This window comes from Orbicella franksi, chromosome 7 (assembly GCF_964199315.1).
Source record: "Orbicella franksi chromosome 7, jaOrbFran1.1, whole genome shotgun sequence".
Lineage (NCBI taxonomy): Eukaryota > Metazoa > Cnidaria > Anthozoa > Scleractinia > Merulinidae > Orbicella > Orbicella franksi.
Genome location: NC_138151.1, coordinates 26,268,153 through 26,291,492, shown reverse-complemented (window position 1 = coordinate 26,291,492; position 23,340 = coordinate 26,268,153). Strand labels below are relative to the sequence as shown.

General features: G+C 40.4%; 2 protein-coding genes across 4 annotated transcripts; both read right to left on the bottom strand.

The window, feature by feature from the left end:
* Positions 1 to 12,918, bottom strand: LOC145492259 (uncharacterized). 3 transcript variants are annotated; one of them, XM_081471635.1, is made up of 3 exons: positions 12,149 to 12,918; positions 9,816 to 9,973; positions 1 to 6,901 (listed from the first exon to the last, which is right to left on the bottom strand). In XM_081471635.1, exon 3 carries the CDS (start codon positions 6,763 to 6,765, stop codon positions 2,998 to 3,000), a length of 3,768 nt encoding a protein of 1,255 aa, XP_081327761.1. In that variant the 5' UTR covers positions 6,766 to 6,901; positions 9,816 to 9,973; positions 12,149 to 12,918; the 3' UTR covers positions 1 to 2,997. The 3 variants fall into 3 exon arrangements, with proteins under 3 accessions (XP_081327761.1, XP_081327762.1, XP_081327764.1); XM_081471636.1 differs by lacking the exon at positions 9,816 to 9,973; XM_081471638.1 differs by lacking the exons at positions 9,816 to 9,973; positions 12,149 to 12,918 and adding an exon at positions 7,036 to 8,554.
* Positions 12,919 to 14,269: 1,351 nt separating this feature from the next.
* LOC145492373 (uncharacterized) lies at positions 14,270 to 15,502 on the bottom strand. The gene has a single exon (XM_081471820.1). It carries the CDS (start codon positions 15,403 to 15,405, stop codon positions 14,281 to 14,283), a length of 1,125 nt encoding a protein of 374 aa, XP_081327946.1. The 5' UTR covers positions 15,406 to 15,502; the 3' UTR covers positions 14,270 to 14,280.
* Between the last annotated feature and the right edge of the window lie 7,838 nt (positions 15,503 to 23,340).

Genomic DNA, 23,340 nt, shown 5'->3' with positions numbered 1-23,340 from the left:
ATCTACACACGCGTATTTCACTTCTGGAAGTCTATCGATTTGCACAGTGTTTGGGTTGGAGATTCTCGCCCATATCAACTTTCCTTTCTCTCGCAAGTTCTTGCACGTTTAGAGATGCACTACACTCGCGTTTTAGGTGCGGGGATCTCAACCAACGCTTACCTAACTTTTTAAAGATTCTACTTTTACCCCTGCCCCAAAATCTACACACGTGTATTTTACTTTTGGAAAACTATCGATTTGCACAGTGTTTGGGTTGGAGATTCTCGCCCATATCAATTTTCTTTTCTCTCGTAAGTTTTTGCGCGTTTAGAGATGCGCCACACTCGCCTTTTAGGTGCGGGGATCTCAACCAATGCTTACCTCAGTTTGTAAAGATGCTACTTTTAGCCCTCCCCCAAATCTACACACGTGTATTTTACTTGTGGAAGTCTATCGATTTGGATAGTGCTTGGGTGAGATATTCTCTCCCCTATCAACTTTCTTTGCTTTCGTAAGTTCTCGCTTGTTTAGAGATGCGCCACACTCGCGTTTTAGCTGCAGGGATCCAAGCAATGCTTACCTAACGTTTCAAACATGCTACTTTTAGCCCTCCCTCAAATCTACATACGTGTATTTCACTCGTGAAAGTCTGTCGCTTTGGACAATGATTGGATGGAGATTCTCGCCCATTTATATTTTTTTCTCTTGCGTGTTTTCGTGCGTTTAGAGATGCGCCACATTCGCGATTTTGCGGGGATCTCAATCAATGCTTACCTAACTTTTTAAAGATGCTAGATTTGGGCCTTTCTGAAATCTACATACGTGTATTTCACTTAGCTCCATGTACTAAGTTTCTCCTCGCGCTTTCTCCTTAGCGATACATGCTAATTGTATAAATAGCTGGTTGAAGTGACTAATTTCAAATAAAGAGAAAACAAATTTTTCCCATGCATTTTCTTTCTGTAAGTACTCCTTTTTAGTTTACGGTCATTATTTTCCCCTTTTTTCTTTATTTTTTTCTTACGAATGTCAGTCTTCCATTTCTCCTTTGCCAATATATAGATCCATATTTTCACATTAGAACTGCATTATGCAAACATATCTTTCGAGCCATTAATGTTGGGGAATATTTCTGATTGCGAAAAACACGCTCGAAAAATACTTGGTAAAAAACACAAATAGAAGTGGAATGGCTGGCTCTCGATGCGCACGTTACAACTAAGGCTCCGTCCGCACTACGCCGAAGAAATTTGGACACGGAGGTTTCACTCTGAAAACGCATCAAATGTTTTCCGTTCAAACTACGCCGGAGGAATTTAAAAACGCAGTGAATGGCCATTCATTTTGGGTTTGTCAGTCAGGGAAATCACATGATTATCGTGACGCCATCGCTCTCGAAAAGCTCTGTTTTCAAAATGTCTCTCGTCCACACGCAAACGCAAAGCCGGTGTTTTCAGGTTCCTCCGGTTTGAAGAGCGTTTTGGAAAAGCTCCGTTTTTGTGACGGATTAGTGTGGACGGTAGGCCTAACCAAGCTGCGTTTTCAAATTTCTCCGGCTTAGTGCAGACGCTGCCTAAGTTATTACGATCGGGCGCACTTAATTTGAAGTTTTCTACACGTGTAGAAAGCAATTTCATGTTTTCAGTTTCGTACGCAAGTGGAAGTTTTTGCAAACAACATGCGCAACTAAGCATTTATTTGCCACAGAATATAGAATAAATAAAACAATCAATAATTTAACTTAATAAGGCAAAAACTACTCAGAATAGTAAAAGCTAAACGAACTGCGTTGTGACTAGTCTGCGATAGAACACGTCGTTATCGATTTTGGGTTTACACGCCGAGAAAAGGCGTCCGCTCTCGCAAGCTAAGTAATCACAAAAAATTACAAATTTTATCCCGGTTGTAAAATTCAAAATAGAAAAAACAAATAAGTAAATAAATTGAAAAGAAAAGACAAAAAAGCAGAGAATGATGGGACCAATATTTGTACATATTTTCATTACGAAACATACAATTAAACGTTAAGAAATCATAGTACTAAGCCAGCTTTAAACATAACCATTCAAGAAAATGGTCGTGACGAAACGAGAAATGCCGCCGAAACACGAGCTGCAGGAGAATGTTTCCACACTGAGCTGTTTTTAAGTTCAAACAATCGTTTACGAGTGTTTCTAGAACTTGATGAAAACTCGAAAGGTGTTTTCTATTTCTTTTAGAAACAATGTAAGAACTGAAGGAAGAACAATCACTTGCTTATTTCTATTATCAAAAAGTAAATTCTCTTTGCTCGCTTCATCATTTCGTCAGCAACTCGTGCTAGTCCTGTGTTTCTATTCAGTCATAGAAGTACAGATTGTTCAGCACTCGCTTTCCTATAAGGTGGTCTCTAATTTGCACCATTAACCCAGATAGGGTTGAATTTGTCATATTTAAAATATAAAAAAAAAATCAAATTTAATACAATATTTAGTTCTGGTATATCTCGATTTATGAAAATAGTGTCAATGAAAATCTCGCCTTACTCAACCTTTTTTTCTTGCCAGACAATACCTCCAAAGTAGACAGATATAATTATAAAAAAGAAATTCAGAGTAATGGCAGTCAGTTTTTTTCCTTTTCACTTTTCCATCTTCCTTTTCGTACTATACCGTTTTCTTTTTTATACAGTATTTCATCACTTGGAGTTATTTGTAGGTCTTAGGTTTCACCTGGCGCAAAGGAATGTATTTTACAATGACACAGTTTTCATAAACCCAGTCATCTATCAAAACCTCAATACTTCAGGAATTTAACACCTCAGTGTACTATAAAAAATCCTTTCAAATTTTCTCGTGTTAAAAAATTAAACAGTTGCCATGTTTAGTCTGGTCAAAAAGGCGGCTAAATCGAATAAAAGGTTTCACAATTGTTCTCAAGGTTTCATCTCATACTACAAGCGTCCAAGCGCAGTGATGTAAGTTTTAACATGTTTTCCAGTCATTAATTTACTTGTTGTGGAAACAATTGTTTCTCTCATTCGTCATCAATGACAATAACGTGAGCTGTACCACAAACCTTGGCCAGTTTATTCTCTAGCTCTGTTTGTATCCTGTAGAGATATTTCCTCTTCCACTCGACATTCTCTTGTGCTATTCTCTCTCGGGTGGCTCGAATTTTTGTCACTAGTTCGGCGCGCAGTGCGCCGTGGGAAATCTTGCGGGTATCTTGTTCTACTGGACTCTTGTCATTTCTCTTGTCATCAACATCAAGCAACGTGTTAGGCGTAGAATATCTTTTGGGAGGTGGGCTAATTATTTCGACATCGCCGTCATCTGTGTCCGTTTCTTCATCATCCAATGACTCAGCAACGTCTGCAATGCCTCGTACTGGTGCATCTTTAGTGGATCTTAGCTGACCACTGATGAGCGCGGACACGGACTCTCTTTGGACTGCTGAACCACTTTTTTCAACAGCTTGATTAAATGAAATGTTGGTAAGACACTCATTTACGTTTGTTTCATGTCCTGGAGGCCTCTTTGCGGTGCTAAACTGCTGTTCACAACAGACTAAATAGGATCTGCCGTAGAGAGATGTATGACTCATACAATTATGGTAATTTAAATTACTCGAAACCGCTGATGTGTTTTGTGGCACACTGTTGGTAAAATGCTGATCATCTTGTGTAACTGTGTCGTTACTAGGACGCCGAGGTTCCTGAATGAGACCTGGGATTTCGTCACCGTCTGAAGACACTGGAGACAAAACCGTGTTTGACTGATTTGAATGCAGACGTGAAGTCACCCTTCTATCATTCAGAACCTGGCGATCAGGATTTCCTGATCTGCATTTGTCGTCAGTGAGTGAATCAGACGTCGTATCGACATACAAAGAATGTCGCTGCTCAGCTTGGAGTGAAGCTACCCTCTTTTTCCACAGTTCATTTTCAAAATGTATCCAGCGGTCCATCATGCCCTGAGCCCTGGGTGGTGTTGGACTATTGGCAACTCGAGTGCCTTCGGCCGGTCTTTTTCTTGATGAGGATTTTAGTCCACCGTTTTCGCGATTATCATCAGATTTAACATTATACGTCCCTACCAATAGGTCCATAAGTCGTTGACATTGCTGAAGTGGCGGTAACTCTTCGTGTCTTCTGGTCGATGCGTTTGTTGCTCTAGTGCTCAACGGATTTGCCATAGTCCTATTAAATATCTGTCTTTCGACTTCAGATCGCCTGCTTGGTGGCTGATTATAATATGAGGCGTTAGCCGTTGACGAGGCACGTTCTGCTTTTGAAGCCAAACGACGAGCAATGTAACTCATTAACTTCACTCTCTCTGGATTTCTGTTCCCGCTCATCATCGATTTGTTACTGTTGGCAAAGTTCCCATAACTGTCTTCATCAACAATTTCTTCATTGTCGTAAGGTTGATGCCGAGTTCCGACGGCTTGGTTTCCGTTGCAAGGACTCTGCGATGAGGTGTATGTGAACTGTTCATGACTGTGCGCATTCACTTCATCAATCTGTTGATTTCTGTCCACTGGATTTGGATTCACGTTGCCCTGTTGATTGCCGCAACGGTTCCGCGCCGCATGCGTAGGTCTGGGATTGGAGCTTGCCTTGATGGGAACAGCACTTCCTTGATGCCTGCCTTGTCTGTCAGCGCATGCTTGAGAAGACGAGTGCTGCTGACTAACAGGTACACTTTGTGGCCAATTTGTGTCCAGAGGCAGCCCTTTCCGACGGGCTGTGCTTGCTCTTATACCATTCAGTAATTGTTTGAGCAGCTGCCTTCTGTCTGGATTTAAATTGCCACTTCTTGAAAAAGATATAGGTCTATCATTATCGCTTTGTGTCCGCATACCATACACGGCTTGACGTTTAGATAAAACTTCATCCACATCCAGTGATGTTGCTTGTTTCTGCCTGCCTTGACCGCCCGTTCTTCTGGAAATTTCATCTAGAACCGGTTGCTGACCTGACGTTGCCTGAGCTTTGTCACCATAGGTCTCTTCACAAAACGTCTGCAGTGCTGTGACACTAAGAGATGTCCCAGAAGGGCACTGTGGAGTAAGCCTGGGGCGAGATGTGCGCCTTGATTGCTTTGAACTGCTGGACGTGACATTACAGGTACTTGCTCTGTTAGACGGAAACTGCTGACGACTGCTTGAGCTTGTGTCGCTGTGTTGCAACTTCAACTTTTCCTCCTCTGGAAGTTTGGCTAAAATCGAAGCCTTTCCCTTTTTATCGGTGTGAATCAAATACGACACGCCTTTGTAGTCGAACCGTTTCACTGCAAACACTTCGTCGTCTACGACAAGAAATAAGTCGTTTTTGCCGTCTGCTGTCGTAAAGGAAAACAAGAGGTCACATGGCTTTTGTGACGTGGAATCTGGAGGAGAATGAAGAGTGGCGCCCTTAGTTTGATTCTTGCGTGACGAGGCACTGGTAGCCATTCTATAAATGTTGACCATTTCCTGCATGTTGACTGATTTGAGCTTTTTGGAAGACTTCTTGGAAGTTTGCTTACTTGAATAAACCAGACTGTGAGTTCTTGGGCTAACCGGAGAGAGGAGTGGGGATAGTTGTGACGCACTATCCACCGCGTCATGTCTTGCACTGTCTTTACCCTGCGCATGCTCAGCAACTGTTGCATCAGTCGATGTACAAATGTTAGCTGCGGTTTCCGGTGATTTTGTTCCGTGTTTCTTTTGACTAAACAAGCTGGCGTTTATCCATGGAACTGGACGATTGTCCGTGGAAGGAACACGGGGAGTGATGGGTAATGTCCTTGATGCATTCTGCGCATGAACCCTTGAATCTTCGAGCAAGTCACGTTTGCATAAATTGGTGTCGCAAGTCAATGCATTTTGAGTCCGTGACATCAAGGGCGTTTCAAGTGACCTGACCTGGCCAGTATTCTTGGGAATTGCGTGACCGTTGTCATCTTTACAATGGCCAAGAAAGTTTCGATTTGAAACCGCTGTTAAAGTATTCTCGGCGTTTTGCGGAGGGGAAGAATTTCTATCCCTTGTTTCTTGATTTGGTGCAAGTTTCTTGAGCAGTGGTACATACGTTGTTTGTTGGGATTGATGATTCGACTCTAGTTCTGGCGAGCTTGACGTTGGTAATAAAGCTGAGTGAACTCCGACTAGTTTGGGAAAGAAGTTATGATCAAATGCATAACCCTCGCTTAGTCCGGAATCAAGACTCTTCAGAGGTCTTAGAATTGGCTTCGCTGTTTCAGGCTGAACGTGATCAGCAATTGAGGGCACCGAACGTTCCTCTTTGTGGCAATCAATGGAAGGCGCTACTACTTCTACATTTTCATCCCCAGTTGTAACTTCGTTCGCACTCGCAACAATTTGGGTCGAACTTTCAAATTGTCTTCTCTTTCGTTTCAAAGCTATTGCGTCATCTTCACCAGACAGATTCCTGTTGGAGCTCTCAAAGCCCTGAAACGATGCATTTCTCACGCAATTGTTGCTTTCAAACGAATCAGCCACTTCACTGACGATATTCTGCAAGCTCGTCTTGCTTGAGAGTAAACGTCTCTCCTTATTTGCCCAGAATGATGGATCGTCCCATTCTTGTTTGATGCGTTTTGAACTTGACGTGGTCATGTCATGTTGGCTGTCAATCAAGGGACGTTTGACAGAAGAATCGGACGTGGGTGATGTAAGTTGACAGGTGTCATCAATCAATAAGTTTTCATGTTTCACTGCGCAAATAGAAGGGATTCCTTCATTTTTAACCGCGCTGCTGAGAAACAAAGGGTTCTCTTTATTCTGTTGTGTTTGCATGTTGATGGAGTACTGAAGAAGATGGATATCTATTCCATAAGAGATTGCATGTTCTTCTCTTCGAATTGGAGGCGAAGGTAACTGAGCATGAACCAAAGTACTGTACAGTCACTAAGATGGCAGTCAGGCCTTTTCCCTGTTAAAAGAAAGAAGAAAATGCACCGACTGATTAGAAACGAATTTCACATATACCGATATCCCTACCTTTATATGAAGGTGTGAAGTTGAAAACGTAAGAAAAATTCGCATATTGAATGGATCTCAACGCACCCAGTTAGACGTGTTTCATATTCCGTGACAATACGGTCATTCTACAAAATAAATATCCTCAATATTTTCTATTCTGATTCCGTGTTCTCTGTTGTGTTGTTTGTGAGCGAAATTGTCATGTGTTCCTTGTTGTTCTGTTTGCCCTTTACTGATCACGAAAATGAAATTTTGCACCATTCAGACTGACTTGGTGTAACAATGATTTATTTTTAGCGCCCAATGTAATTACAAGACATCATCAGACAAGGCATTCAAATCATGTTTGTTTACTCCGCAAAGTTAAGTTAAATACACAGAGCAGGAGTTTCTCAGGCATTTCAAAAATTTCCCGACCCATCAAAAGCGATATGATTAAGCTATTAAACCAAGTACACAAGGCAGGAGTTTCTCCTGAGGCTTTTTACTTAGTGTCAATTCCTGACCGATGAAAAACTTTCCTTTAACAAAGAGTTTTGCCACTGATGAAAAATTCTCAAACGGTAAAAAAATATTTCCTGATGGGAAATCTGCTTGTAAAAGTGTGATCTCGACAGACCATAATTTTCCAAACGGTGGCTCGTTGCAAAGTATCCATTCTTCTATTTGTCATTACCCTTTAGTATGACTCTCCGTAAATATTCTTATGTTAATTATCAGTTTAGTGCACGGGTCTCCCGTTCAACCTTCTTTGTCGGTCTTTGATAGTTGAGGTATCTGACAAACACGAGATTTCTTTGCATACTGGCGAATAAAGTGGTAATTTTAAGATACTGAAAGTAATTACTTCCTACCCAATCAAAGGAAAATATCAGCTTCCGAAATTATAACGAATAGTAATTTTGCAACTGACACTTAAACGAAATACTAGGAAGAAGGACAAAGCAACGAATGTTTGTATCTACTAGAATTATTTTCTCTTATTTTCAACGTGAAAGCCTTTCGCCTGTTGAATCTGCGGGTCTAAAAAAAAGAAGCAGCAATCTTTATTAATGGCTCGCTATTTACTTAAGGGCGATTCATATCCTTAACAACAAAACGTTTTTTTCGTGTTTTGTCCTTGGCCGTTATCACTTCGAAAGAGTCTCGCCGTTCGTCATCAATCTCTCAGTTCCTCAATGCTCTTTGCCCCCGTCTTAGGACTGAATGACTTCCTTGTGATCTCACTTATATTATTAGCTTTTAAAATTGTCACCTGTCGTTTCATTAGGTCGCTTCAAACCTCAGACAAAAAGTTTTTATGACAAATGCTCGAACCCAAAAATTCTCGTCTTGGATTCTGCTGAAGTGTGATCTCGACAGACCATAATTGTCAAAATCGTGACTCACTGCTAAGTATCTTTAGGTAGATTTTGTCTCGCTAGCTGGAGTGACATCTATCCCATTTCAGTTTGTGGTAAAACTAGATCATGATGGAATGGAATATTTTTAGGACCAAAAAACTGGAAGGGAAAACCCCGAGGACATCCTAATTACAGTATAAGATGAAAGTGTATTGAAAAGGTCAAATTTTAGTGTTTTAGTTTTGTGATATATTTTTTTCGACCCAACCTTTGGAGATCGAAATAAACTGATTTTTAGCCAAGAGGAACAAAAAAAGTTCGAAATGGCAAAGCCTAACTTCGACCCACCGATTGATTCGAAATAAACGGCTATGGTAAATGACTGAACTGAAACAAGAGAGTGAACAAGGGAAGAAGATTTGATAACGAAATAACTGGAAATCCGAAATAATCGAGATCGAATTAATTAACGTAATTCAAATTGTACTTTCTAGATTTTTGTTACCAGTCCATGACTACTACGCCATACTTAGTCAGAACGTTGTAAGTTAACAAATTCCTGAAATTGACGATTTCGTGCAGCAGCAAGGATCCATCTCAGCTGAAATAATTGGAGTATGTTATCGCGAGGACTCCTTACATAGAAAATAGCAATTAGCCTTTTCTATATTGAATTAATGATTGTTGATCATCCAAAGCAAACTTTGTAGCGTAAAATAACAACAATTGCAATTCTAAGGAATATAGACTGCAAGTAGCCTTTTTTTTCTCTAAGGGTCACTTAGATTAGTGTTTTATCATCGCGAACGCTAAAGGGCGACATGGCCGTGGCCGAGTAGGGAAGAAGGCGAGACAAGGGGGGTAGGCTAAAGTGACTCGTCTCATAATCAGGGAGATATCCTGAATAAAATTGCTCTACTTGGCGGCAGTCTGTAACAAACAGTCATATTGTAACATTTTTGACAAAAATGCCAATGCACAGAACAAAGCAATAACTTTTTTTAAAGCTTTTTTGACCATGACTGATTCTTTTTTATCCGTTTTTCCTCCAGGAAGCCTTAAATCGTTTCTTAATATAAACAAGCTAGGAACTTTTGAAGAGATCACTCTTAATTCAAGCAGAGTTTTATGTTTTTAAGAACAAAGAATTCACTATCGTTTTCGTATTTCTCTCGTTCGCTGTTATAACTTAAGAAGGTCTTGTTGTTCGACGTCAGTCACTTCCTTTTATGAGCTTCTATGCTCTTTGGCCTCGTCTCACGACTGAATGACTATGTTTTAATATCATATTATCCAAATAGCTGCTTCAGCAGCTTGCTCGTTGAAATTTTCGCCGTGTATTTCATCATGTCGCCTGAAAACGCAGACGGTATATTTATGTGGCGTGAAACTGGAAGCAAAATTCAAAAGCTTTCCCCGGCTGACTAGGAACCTCTAGAGAACATTGTCCTAGAGGGAGTTAAGAATTAACTGATCGTGGTATAATTAAAATCAACAAAATGACCCCAAACACGTACTCACCGTGGTCGGCACCTCTCTCTGCACTAGCTTATAACGAACACTTCAACCATGTTATTTCAAAGCCGGAAAAGTCCTAGGTATAATTCTTCTCGGCTGCTGACGTTACTGTCCTCTCCGGTTGGCTCGAGGTTGGCTGCTGTTTCCAGAGTTACCGCGTCCTTTTAATCCAAAGCAAATTGGTATTAAGCAAGATCGACAGCGTCCGCGTATTGAAAATTGACTTCTTGATCTTAGAAAGTCTGTTAATCAAAGTCCTGAACTTCTCCCGCGACGCGTGAAACTTTCTACGACGCGAGTAATTCGTAATAGCCGGCTTATGTGGCTTACCATTCAAACCTTGACATGATATTCTTGTTGCTTGATGGAAAGTGAAGTATCATCGTAACACGACCAGTCACTGCTTACATGAATAGAATTACTATTGTTTACTTTTTCAGTCAACGCAAATGCGGGTTGAAAAGGATGATTGACGTTAAGAAATCCTGCTTCCTTGTATTCTGTAGCTTTTGTTTCCTGAACACGTGCTGTTTACGTGATAAATTGTTTGGTACAAAAAGATATACATATTCAATTTGTTTATTGAAAAATATAATTAACTGGCTGATAACAAAAACATCAGAACTACCGAAACATCAACAATGAACGAGATAAAATAACACTTGGAGAAAAAGCTCTTCAGAGCAAACTAAATTGAAAAACAAAAAAAAAAAAAAAAAAGCAGATAGTATTAAGAATAACAAATGCTCATATATTGTAGCCTACTGATTTGATTTTACTGCTGTATGCTGATTAACCAGTTCTTTTTCATCAAGTAACTTTGTAATGCATGGATTCGTTCACGTATCACTGAATGCAACTTAAATTGAAAGAGAGTAAATAATTCAAATAAATATATATCTCAACTAGTACTGGCGGAAGGCAGACCAGTTTGCTATGTACAAGGAAATTAACGCGGCCTTTAATTAACTGTTTATAAAAAGCTATAATTGCCGTTACTTCAGTTTCAGCGTTTCAGCGGAAACGGATGCCCATTCCAACATGCTTTCGGCTATAAAACGTGATTTAAAACCCGAGAGAAATAAGACGAATGACACATAAACGTTACGCTCTGAAAATCGTTTCGAAGAACCATCGATGGAATATAAAATGAAAGAAACAAATCAAGAAATCAAAAAGCTGTTTCCGGCGAAAGGTTTAAGAATATTATACCTAACGAAATACACAAATACTTGAAATGGCTCTCAGTGAATCTTTTTGTTTCTTTCGCTTATTGTTGCCTCAGAGGTTTTATCGTTGGGTTCTTCGCCCGAGTCGTTTGTCCGTATGCACCGGTATTTGAAGATGCAAATCACGGACGCGATCTTTTCATTTTTCATTCTCAGTTGTTTATGATACGCCACTGAGAATGTCGATCGAGCGTAACATTAACAAAGTGCGCTAAAAATATCAAAACCAAGATGTAAAATATTTTAGCTGCGTTTTTTGACAACGTTACGATCTAGAAACCACATATACTAAGCAGAAGAGTTAGTCTTAAACGCTTCAGTACTGAGACAACGGAAGTGAAGAAGTAAAAACTGAAACAAACTTCTTTTCACTTTCCTCCGGCCCTTAGCAATGCAATTAAGTGCATGTTTAATGTGGCCGGACCTTTATTTCGGTTTCCATTTGTTTTGCTACGTCATGAAGGCGAGGGAAGAAACATACCGAGCTAGTTTCGAAAACGCCAAAGTGGTTGAACGAATAAATGTTGTTCCGGTTGACTTGAGGTCGTAAGACGTGATATAATGAAAAATTTGGCCTAACGTTTTCAGGTTCGTCGTCTGTTCTCTCTCTCTATCTCAAATTTCGATTGTTCCTCTTATTAGTTCATTACTACCTTTTGAAGTTTTGTAACTGACAGGAAAATACCATTATTATTTTCCTTGGATCGAACTTGATAATTTTGATTATCGCAAACAAAGTGTAATCGTAGAACGTGACAAAACTCCGATGTAAACGATGTAAAACGTGAACTCTAGAGTACGTCTGAACATACGAATATGAAACGCGCATGTTGCCTGGCTATAAACCAGTTACAAGTAGTGGTAATAAAATGGCCCAGTGAAAAGCCCAGCTGGTCAGTATTCAAGTTGTTACATTGACGGAGCAATGCTGATTGAGCACGCGCACGGGTTTTAAAGTCAAATTCAGTCTTCCTAGCGATATATTTGCGCAAAGCAGACTATATGAATCACTTAAATCTGTTTAAAACTTTATGCACAGACTATTTACACTTGGCTTGGTTATTCACCCAATCTTAGTTTACCAGCACAATCACTGACTGTACTTACCACGTCGTAAGTCTTGTCAGCTGTAACTTGTGGAGGCTCGTTCAAGTAGACCTGCTGACGAAACTGAATTAGAGGACATCATTGACCCATATTATTTCTGAAATCGAAAACTATTATGTCACTGTTCTTTTTTTAAAAAAATCGACCTTGTGTGAATCAAGCGAATGAAACTGAAATAACTAAACACGACACTAAACTGACCGCATAATTTGCTACAAGAGATCTTTTTCAGTTTGCCTCTCTAATCGCCAGATTTTTCAGTTTTTTTGTTCCTTGAACATTTCTGTTTTGACTTCAATAATTTTTCCCTTCCCTTTGCGTTGCTCCTAAGTCTTAACCATTCCACGTTCTGTTGGCTGGCCTCCCGAAAAACAAATAAGTAAAAAACAAGTGAAAATTAAAACCACGATATAGCTTTCCGCCCGAGAATTATCAATGCTGGGTGTTTGTCAGAAAGTGAAATTGTCTACTCTACATGGTCTTCAGCTGCCCTGATAGATTCGTAACAGGTCATTCACGAAAGCAATTTGAAAAAAGTATCACATTTTTGATAGTTTATAACAAAAATAAGTTTCGAACGAGCTTCCGAGTTTTCGAGTAGCGTTTTATGTGTGTCAGATATTGATCATTCTCGACAGTTCGATAGTAACCGAGACCCTTTGACCTCTTATTTACAAGCCTGTTTTGTTTTGAAGTGAAATAGCGAAGCCTGGTTGTCACTATGACATAAACACAAGCACAAGCATGCACAGAATGGATAATTACCTTCTTTTTGGTTCCATACCTCCACGACACAGTAAAGCAAGATGGCGGACGATTTTCACTATGACATTGACACAAGCTCAAGCATAAGTATAACGGTAGCGAGGACGCCCAAAACACAAGCATAAGCACGTACGCATGTGCAGAATGGATAGTTACCTTATTTTTCCGTTCCACACCTCCTCGATACAGTAAAACAAGATGGCGGACTTATGCTTATGCTTGTAGCAGCGTGACCTCACTTGGTATAAGCAAAAGTACAAGCACGGGAAGAACAAAACTTTTTGTTCTACTTGTGCTGGGGCATATGCTTGTGTTGTGGGCGTCCTCATTAACGTTGTGATTAGCAGTTGTGTTATGTCGAAGTGAAAACCAGGCTTAACACATTTTTTTCTCAATTTTTTGCTTACATATGTTGCATAGTATGATCGTGTGCTTGTCTGGCAACGTAGCAATACCCATAGATGACTCAACACATTAAGTGTGTTGTTGTTGTTTAATTGTTCATTTTTCAAGAGGAACGAAAATACATGTTTCAATTTTATGCAAAGTACATTTAAAAACGTTTTAAGATTCTATTGTATTTCATCATCTGTCAGAATGTGAAGACTGTTCTTAACTAGACCTCAACCTTGGGCATAATTTTTAGCACATTTTAAAATTTTACCAAATGAATGTAAGCCTCAAAAAGAACAAGACATCACGTCTTTCATGCAAACTCGACGCACTCGATACAAACGACTCGACACTCGTTATTCCAACACATCCTTGCCTCGGCGTTTAGAATTTCTCAGAAAAAATCTAAGCCTTGTTTCTTGTTAAAAAAAAGGATATTTTAAAACAAACAGACATGACATCCTCTTATTTTATACAGTCCAGAGAGTTTTCAATCTAATCATTTGAGAAGTCTGTCCACGAATTTGAATAATACAACAATTTATACAAAAAATGGGGCATTGCCCGGAATATACTTTTGAAAATGTATGTTGCCGAGTTCACGAAACGTCAAGGTTTAATAGAAAAACACATGACGCGTGAATAAGCACAAGTTCTCTTTCCAGCATTGGTAAGATGCTGAGGCTTGCATTTGGAGTTGCATTTAAGCCTTCCGGCATGCCGCTGGTCACACACAAGGGCTCATCAGGATTAAGACAAAAACAGTTTCAAAAATGAGCATTATCGTCCATCATCGATCTTCACTCTTGTGCCACAGTTGATTTCTTAAGTAGTGTGGTCTACTCTTTGACTGTAAACCTTTTTCTTTCTCAGATCTTTCTTTTTGGATACCACGTTAGCAGTGATCTTTGATTTGGACAAGGATGCATGTTGAACAGTTAAGAGTGTAATTTTGAAGTAGCATAGCACTGCGGTTATTTTGCTAAACTTGACATCACAGTAGCTACGGCGAAGGGACTAAGCACACCGACAAGTTTGGGAAAGGAATCATGATCGAAAGCACAGCCACCGGTTTTGTCATTGGTCATCAGCTTTCTTTGGACAGGCTTCGTGGTCTTGATAACCTCATCAATGTTTTTTCGCTCAGGAGATTTGTTCCGACCATTTGGAATCTGGTCACCAGCTTGCAGAACACGTGACTTGAACGCAGCGTCACTGTTGTTCCCAGTTAAGTCAGTCGTTGTTGGCTGAGTTTCTTTAAAGGTTTTACTTCCGGGTTTGCATCCGGAAGTGCTATCGCCAGAGATGGTAATATCGATGCTTTGCTCCACGCAATCTTGAACAGGTGGCATTGTTATTTCACGTGATTTGCGCACGTTACTTGACTCGTTGATCTTGCATCTCGCCTCCTTGCCGCGATAACCACTGATTCGCGGGCGTTCGTTTTGATGAGCATTCCAAGTTTCATTTTTGTGTTCGATTTTGATTGGTGCCTGATCTTGTTGAATTCCATTTACTTCATCGCTAACGCACGGTCTCTTTTGCTTTTCTTGGGGAAATTTTTCATACTTTGATGTACCTATGGATTTTCTTTTAGCCGGGAAAGAATTAGTTGATCCGAATTCTGAATGTACACCATAAGCGCTCATTGAATCACTGAGGACAGCAGATCCAGTCCTGGGGTGAACCTCCTGATAACCAGACGATGTGAAAGGAGGAGGCTTTTTGCCAAAGCTTTCATCTCCATAAACAAAATACCTTCCCTTCAGTTTTGTGGGCTCCACCTCTTGCTGAACAAAATAACTTTCCGTTGTTTCACAACAGTTAGTAGATAGGTCAAGGTGGTTTCCGTTTTGATAGGCGTGACTGGTACATGGAACTAAATGTTCCAAGCAGACAGGATTCCCAGCGAATCCTTTTTCTACACTTGACGATGGGATGTTTTCTGGGAAGCAGGGCATTTCGCCACATCTTGTATTGCTCCAGCAGTTTGTACTTAAGTCATGGACCGCTGGCACACCAGTTTGATGTCTTTCATCGCAACATGGTGTATCTGTGACATTCGTGACACAAGACGTCTTATGATGACCGGAAGTCATGGTTGTGGTAACTTGTGGGTTGAATGCGCGCAAGAATGAACGTGAAGATGGAACGCGGCAAAAATGGCTGTTCCAATATGCAAATTCTTCTCTGGTCAAGAACGGCCGAAGAAAAAAGTCATCAGGAGTGTTGTAGTTTGTCACTTCCGTTGACGATAAAACCACTACATGTAAATGAAAACAAGTAAATTAAAGGAACAGTTTAGCTCCTGCTTTTCGTTGACTGCCTGAGCAGTGCACGGAAAGTTTCACGGCCATTGTTTTACTGTATAATTGTGTAAATCAATTCTGCATGGCGGACAATTTTTGTTTTTCATGTCATATGATTTTCGCTAGATTACACATTATCATTGTAACTCAAGTCATGCAGGCCTACTATTTACTTTTATTCACGAAAGAGAAGTTAAACTTTCGTTACGGCATCAGGTAAATTGACTCAGTCAATCAGATCGATCTACTTTCAGTCTTACATTGCTACCATACTGATCTGATGGCATCATCGAAAGCGCCGGGAAAACCACACAATACCTACATGAATGCTGGTAAACAAAGTGGTTTACAGTTGCTTAATTGAGGCTCAAGGTGTTTCAGCGTGATAGACAGAAGCAGCACCGACACGTGTATTCATTCTTCCCCTTTCTTCTTGCTGAAACACTGTGAACCTCAACCAACTCGCGCTGAACGATAACCTATTACCATTTACAACACCAATTGGCATTGTCGCGTTCGCTTTATTTACGCTTTCAGTGGCTGTAAACACAAGCAGTGCAAACAAAAATACTTCTGTAATCTTAATGACTCACAACTTCTTGGTTTCTGGACTGTAGAAGACAAGTGCCCGTCTCCTCCACTAGAACGAACAAATTTTCCACACGGGGAGGTGAAAGGAACGGAATTCCAAGAAGCATCACAACATCTTGGATAACATCTTGAATTACCATCACAGTGCGACTGCGAGAAAGATGTCTCAATTTTGCTCTGAATCATCTTCTGCTTTGTCCTGGAAAGAGAAGTGAACACTTTCAGGACAATATTTATATATGATAAAGAATGGGCGCGTCTTAGGTTTCAATATTAATTCTAATTAAGACCTAATTAACGCAGGACAAAAATCGTCGAGTTAACTGATGCACATTCACGAAACCGTTAAAAAGTACGGGGGTAGGGGTGGGGGGATTATAGACGTGTTCAACCTCGCATGAATTTTAAAATATGCCTGCATATGACACGCACTAAGATGTTAAGAACCACTAAGAACACAGAGGAATTAAAAGTTTGGAGTCGGGTTATTCGGTCCGCCTCTTGAACACGACTTTCGAAACCTTTAAAGATTTCAACACAAAACATGCGATTCAGTTCAGACCCTGCTCACACAGAATTCATGTCTCTGCAATACTATATTCAGAGGTCTCTCAGTGACATGGCCGAATGGCTTATGCGCGCATTTTAAAAGGGTTTCAAAAACTTCGATGCTAAAATTGCTAATACTTCTGAATGCACGTCTCCGTTATGATTGAATTACGAAGAGAGAAAAAGTTTTTTTTTTTCTTTTCAAAAAGTAAAGCAAAACGTACACTTTTCAGATTCAGACCATACTGCGCACAAACCAAACATTTTTTTCAGTTGACCCAAATGTTCAAACTCTTAACCTATTTTAAACGGCAGCTCACAAACCATACGATTTAGCGTTGTACCTTCCCACTACCCTGGGTGCCAGAGAGTTTTTTTGTTTTTTTTGGCGAAGCCGCTATCAGTGAACGGCGAAGGGTACCTCGAGTCCCTCAAGCTTATATAAACGGAGTAGTCAAAATCATTAGTTACGCAGACAAACCAGTGCAAAGTTTTTTTTCAGTTTCAGTTTCAGTTTTTTATTATTGCACACTGTTTACAGAAAACAACTTAACATCACATAAGTGGTTTACAATGATACAAAAAACAAAAAAAACAAAAAAAACAAAAAATACAAATAGTGGGCACAGGAGAGCCACAGAGAGTAAAGGTGAACCACTCCACTGGACATGTAGGGCTGTCACAGGCAATCATCTCTCCATACTCTCCTTGGCCACAGAAGCAAAACAGATATTTCCTACCTAGGGACGGTTAAATACAAATATTCCCCAATCCCCCACCCTCTTGGGGGTGCGATTTCCCTCAAATCCCTCCTTTTCCCGACTAATCCCTGCCTTGTTCCGGGGGAGTTTACATTGACTCCTGCATAAAAACGCCTCTGATATTTGAATAGCTTACAAGTCAGTTAAGAGTCTTCATTCCATAACGCGTATGATTGACGCAGACATAACAAAGGGGCGCTGTCCGCCAACATAGAACTTATTGCACTGTATCTCAAAATACGCAATTTGTGTCACTCTTTATTTCTCGAAGTGGAAGATTGAAGCTGTTGGGAAGGAGTAATATAGAAATGTATTATGATCTGTCGAGTAAAGTTGTAAAACTTTCTTAAAACCGTGATCTTCTTATCTGGTAATAAATCAGCTCTACTTCGAAATTCTATTGTAGGCAACTGATCTTTGGTCTTGGAGGCATTTCAGACCATTATGTACACAAAAAAGACCCTGTAAATTAATTGTCTACTTACAAAAACTGAACGTGTACGTAAGATAACGCTAGAAAGACGATGTTTTCAGTGTTTCTTGAGCAACGAAAAACACTAGTAATCACCATACCGATTTAGGCACACAGGAAGGAAACTATACCTTCTGATTCTGTTTTGTTTGTGGTTAAGCCCGCTCTTAATGCACACCACTGAGATTGATGCGTGCTCTGACTACGGTCCAGCAGTAGAGCGGAACTGAAAAATGTCACGAGTTAAGAATTCCTGTCCTTGTTTTGTGTGGCTAAGTAGCAACACATTAACATGAGATAACGTTTTTGAGAATTTGTGTCGAGCAGGTATAATACTAAGATATGTATCAGTTAAGGAAGTCAGTTGTAATCGAGTTTTGTCGTGCATGTGGCCGTGCTTTCATGTCGTAATTAAGACTCTGAGGGATAGCGACTGTAAAACTCGGAACGCGCTAAATAACACAAAAAAGACTTCCACCTAATGCTGAGTTAAACGGAAAATCGCTAAGCAAAAGAATCTGATAAAAGCTTTCCTGATTACCTGTCTCAGCTCACGACATTGCTCGTATAAAATTCCGGCGAAATAATCATACCACCGTCCGCCTCATGTTTAACCCCTGATAACACATCACAGTGAGAACACAATAACCGATAACGTCTGGTCTAGTTAATTGATAACGCTGACCTGTCTTCAAGTGGTCAGTTGCTCTATCTATGCGAGGTTTGAAAAAATATTAACTTGATAACATGTCCTACCTTTTGCAAGTGTGCGAAACATGTATTGAAGCTTCTGCTGTGAACTTACTTTGAATAAAACAAAACTCACCTTATTAAAATTAAACTTTAACCCCGTATCAGCGACTAACTCAAATATGAATGCTTCATTATGCAAATCAGAAACTGGACGAACCGACTTCCAGCCAATAAAGCTATTTATAATTGCGTGAAATCAGCTATAGCATCTTTGAGACGCTGCAGTTTTCTTTGTCTGCACCAATCAAAATCTGAACAACGCAGTGGGCTTTGTTCGCAATTGATTATTTTCTCGACATGATAACGTACGATTTAGATTTTGGTTGGTGAAATCAAACGCGGAACCCACAATAGTAAACACTGACGTAGAAGCGGTAGGGCAGCGTCTGTCATTCTGTTTCCGGTTCAGTTTACTTCCTTGTTCAACAGAAGCAAAGACAAACGAAAACCTGGTATTTTTGTACAGTTGTGGACCAGCTTAGCGTTATTTCAGGCTCGAGGCTGGTTTTTTCACTAGTGCATTTAGCATAACTCTTAGCAAAAGCAACAGAGTAAGACGCAGTAAGAGGTTAATATGGTAATTAGCACCTTTTGTTAGGAATACTTCGCAACAAAAGGAGCTACTTGAAAACAGCTCACTGCGCCTCCAGTACATTTATGCTTCTGATGTTTATGTGCCAGTTAAAACGAGGCTTTACAAGAGTGTGTCTAACAAGTTACGTGTATGGATGCACGGGTGACTTTGGAGAGCACGTTCAAGTCGAGCCATAAGTCATGCTCGAACGGAGGTTTTTAGCACTGAGTAACTCTTGATGGTTCAGGACCCTGCAAGACAGAGATTCCCCCGTGAGAAACAAGAAGAAAGCTCTGCTCGCAACCGCTCGATTGTTTATTTAGCCGCCGTCCACAACCAGGGACGAACAAAGTGAAAATACTGGTTTTTGACCAGAATTAGCCCGCTTATAACTTTCGTAGACAGATAGGATTAAAAACGCTGTCCGTCCGCAATATCTGCTTCCCTGTGGTTGGCTACAAAGTTACAATCGGCAACAATGCACTGACACCGGTTCACCACGTAATCACGTGCGCATCCTATTCAAAATTTTTCTCCATAAATAACTAGCAATCTTTGGTCTTTTGCTGTTTGTACAGTCCCGGAAACTACTGCTATACATTAATTCACAATAACAAGCTATTCGAATTCATCGTCAAAAGAGCATGATGTGAGGGTTGCCAGTAGGCAGGTTATTAAGCTTAAGTTTTTCAAATTGTTGCAGGGCAGTCTCTTTGTCTGCAGCAAATTAACTTGCAGTCTTGTGGAGTTGCGGTTTGTGGAGCACGCTCCACAGGTATGGTTCAAGCTCAGTATGTGAGCGTCATAAAAGCGAAATGCAGAGCTACGCTCCGTATAATTAATTTGGTTGAACTCTAACTTATACTGTGCGCTCACTTTGGTCTAATTCGTCCTTTTCTTTGTCGCTAGGTACTTCGTAGAACTTTATGAAATTTCTGTAGTTTCTCTAACAAAATAGAAGAGTGGAAAAGTCGGTGTAATAATAATAATAATAATGATAATAATAATAATAATAACAATAATAATCATAATCATAATCATAATCATTGACAAGAGAGACAAGAGCTGTCAGATTATAGATGTGGCAATTCCAGAGGATAATGGGGTGAGAGAGAAGGAAGATGAAAAAGTTGAAAAGTATCAAGATCTAGCAAGAGAAGTTCGAAAAATGTGGGGTGTGAGGACAAAGGTTATTCCAGTGGTAGTGGGAGCATTGGGATCAATACCACTGAGATTGAATGACAATCTGAAAGCCATTGAGGTGGGCATTCCTGTTGGACTGATCCAGAGATGTGCATTGCTTTGGTCAGCAAGAATTCTTAGAAAGGTGCTGGAGATGTAGAAAGAAGAGAAAAAGCAAACAAGGGGTGTTTCTTGGCTTCCCTAGGCAACTTGTTGTTGCCCGGAGCCAATGACGAAACCACTTTCAATATCATCAATAGCTGTGCCAATCTTTAATAATAATAATAATAATAATAATAATAATAATAATAATAATAATAATAATAACAATACTAATAATAATAAGCCTAAGATCTGGAAACGCTACGTAGATGATACACCCTGGATCGGGATAGAGTTGACGTCTTCCTGCAACACCTGAACAGTCAACAACCATCAATCCGTTTCACTATGGAGATCGAGAATAACAGCAAGATCCCCTTTCTCGACAAGTCAGTTTATAGAGAACCTGATGGCCGCCTTACCACCAGTGTCTACAGGAAACCAACACATACTGATCAGTACCTAGCGTATGATTCACACCACCCTCAGTCAGTAAAGTGCGGTATTGTGAAGTGTCTGTACGACCGGGCTAAACGTCTCGTGACCAAACCATCAGTAATCGCTGGAGAGAAGAAATATCTGTCATCTGTACTTGTTTCTAACGGATATCCCTCTTCTTTTGTACAGAAGATCACAAAGGCGCGAGCAACCCCAAGAAGAGAGCCTGTCGCGGAATTTAAATCCATCGCCGTTTTACCTTATGTCCAAGGAGTTTCGGAGTCTCTCCGCCGCTGCCTAGAACAGCAAGGCATTCGCACCGTTTTTAAGTCCGACACGACACTTCGGTCACACTTAGTGCGACCAAAGGACACCGTCAGCCCGGCTAAACAAGATGGTGTTGTCTACAGGATTCCCTGTGAGTGCAGCAAAGTCTACATCGGGGAAACAGGGAGATCTATGCAGGAGAGGATCAAAGAACACGACAAGGATATACGACTCGCCCGTACCCAGACCTCTGCCGTTTCTGAACACACCCACGAGACCGGCCACTATCCTATCTGGAATGAGGTCAAGTTTATTGATCGAGATCCTCACTGGTACACACGTAGGGTCAAGGAAGCTATTCACATAACACCTCACCCTAATAACATCAACAGGGAGAGTGGAATTGAAATTCCTGAAGCATGGATACCCACGATCAAGAAACACAACAAGAGGAGAACGGTACAACAGCGGACCACGGAGGGAACAGCTACTCGCCGGAACAATGGAACAATCGGAGGATCGAAATGCACCAATCACAGCCGACCTTTGTGATATAAATGATACCGTGCAATCAGTCGACCTTATCGCCTGATGAAGACTATCAGTAAGCAGTCGAAACGTCGCGATCTACATCTCAAGTGACTACATCGTGAGACAAACGATAATACGCTTTAATAATAATAATAATAATAATAATAATAATAACAAGTATGATCAAATGCGCCTGAAAAACAGACCAAATTATATTAATTAACACTAAAAGTATTCATTCTTTAGTACGATAAATGAATAATAAAAATCTAGTAAAAAGACTATTTATGTAATTCTCCATGCCACAATTAAAGTACTTTATTCACAAAAACTGAAAATAACTAAAAATTGATTGTGTGACACAGCACAACACGGCGATATGTTGTCGGTTTGCGCATGCCTGATAGGAAATCGAGAGGTTGTGACCAGCTCCCACCGAGCAAAAAGAGAAGGAAATTTTTGTCTCGCAGGGTACTTGATGGTCAAGTTCTCTGTTAACTTTTGTTTGTCTGTTTTCTTTATGTTAGTGCTCCGCTTCTGTTGTCTTTGTGAAGTCTAGTGGGCCAGCCGGGGGAGGGGGCCCTCACATTAGATGAAGACTTACAGGATAAACAATCTGATCTGATGATGCTTTGGGGTAGCCATTTTGAATCATAGTGCGAGGCCAGGAATCGACAAAAGCTGGGAAACCGCACGGAGTTTTAAGAAAATGACAAGTCACTTCATTATTTTCGGTGCACGATCGGGATCAGATGCTCCGAAAATTTCCGAATATCCTCGGCTCTCATACTATGTAAATTTTCCGCTCCATACCTTGCATTGGATGACCATTGATTTACTGAATTGAAAATGGCCGCCGCGAAAAGGAAGACACGCCGATAATAATGAAGATCATGAGCTCGAGATTTCTATGAGGTGCACCTCATTTCTTCAGGATATTGAGTTACGCATGATGGACTTCCCCAATGAACATAAACAATTCCAGTGTTTGCTTTCTGCTACCGCTACTCAAACTGGCACTCTTGGAGAAATGCTGAATGAAGAACAGAGTGGAACAATTGTTCCTTTGCCACCGGTCAAGAGGATTGCTTTAAATGATGATGATCATTCCAAACTTACAGAAATGTATAAAACTTTGCTTCCCAACTGTGAGGTAGTTTCTACTCAAAGACTCTGTGACCGCTTTTCAAGAGTTCAAATCAGTGGTGCAATATACAGATGTTCAAGGAATTATGGTGTTTTAGCTAAATGGTTTAACGGGGAGTGTAGGCCAGGAAAAGTTTGCAGATTCCTTACCAATGATGTGGTTGTAAAGCAAGGCCAAGGCAAAAGGCAGAAACTTACTTTTGTGCTCGCTGAGGTTGATTGGTTCAAGGGCTATCCTGAAAGGAACTGGTTTCCGGACCCCCTTGAAGTATGGTGTACTGATTTTGAAAGTCATTCAGAAATGCCTTTCATTCTAGCACAAAGAATTCACAGTCAATGTTTGACAGTTCAGTACAAAG

What these genes read in the sequence shown, in the direction of transcription:
- LOC145492373 (XM_081471820.1), bottom strand. Translation starts at nt 15,405, where the DNA reads ATGACTTCCGGTCATCATAAGACGTCTTGTGTCACGAATGTCACAGAT.
- LOC145492259 (XM_081471635.1), bottom strand. Translation starts at nt 6,765, where the DNA reads ATGCAAACACAACAGAATAAAGAGAACCCTTTGTTTCTCAGCAGCGCG.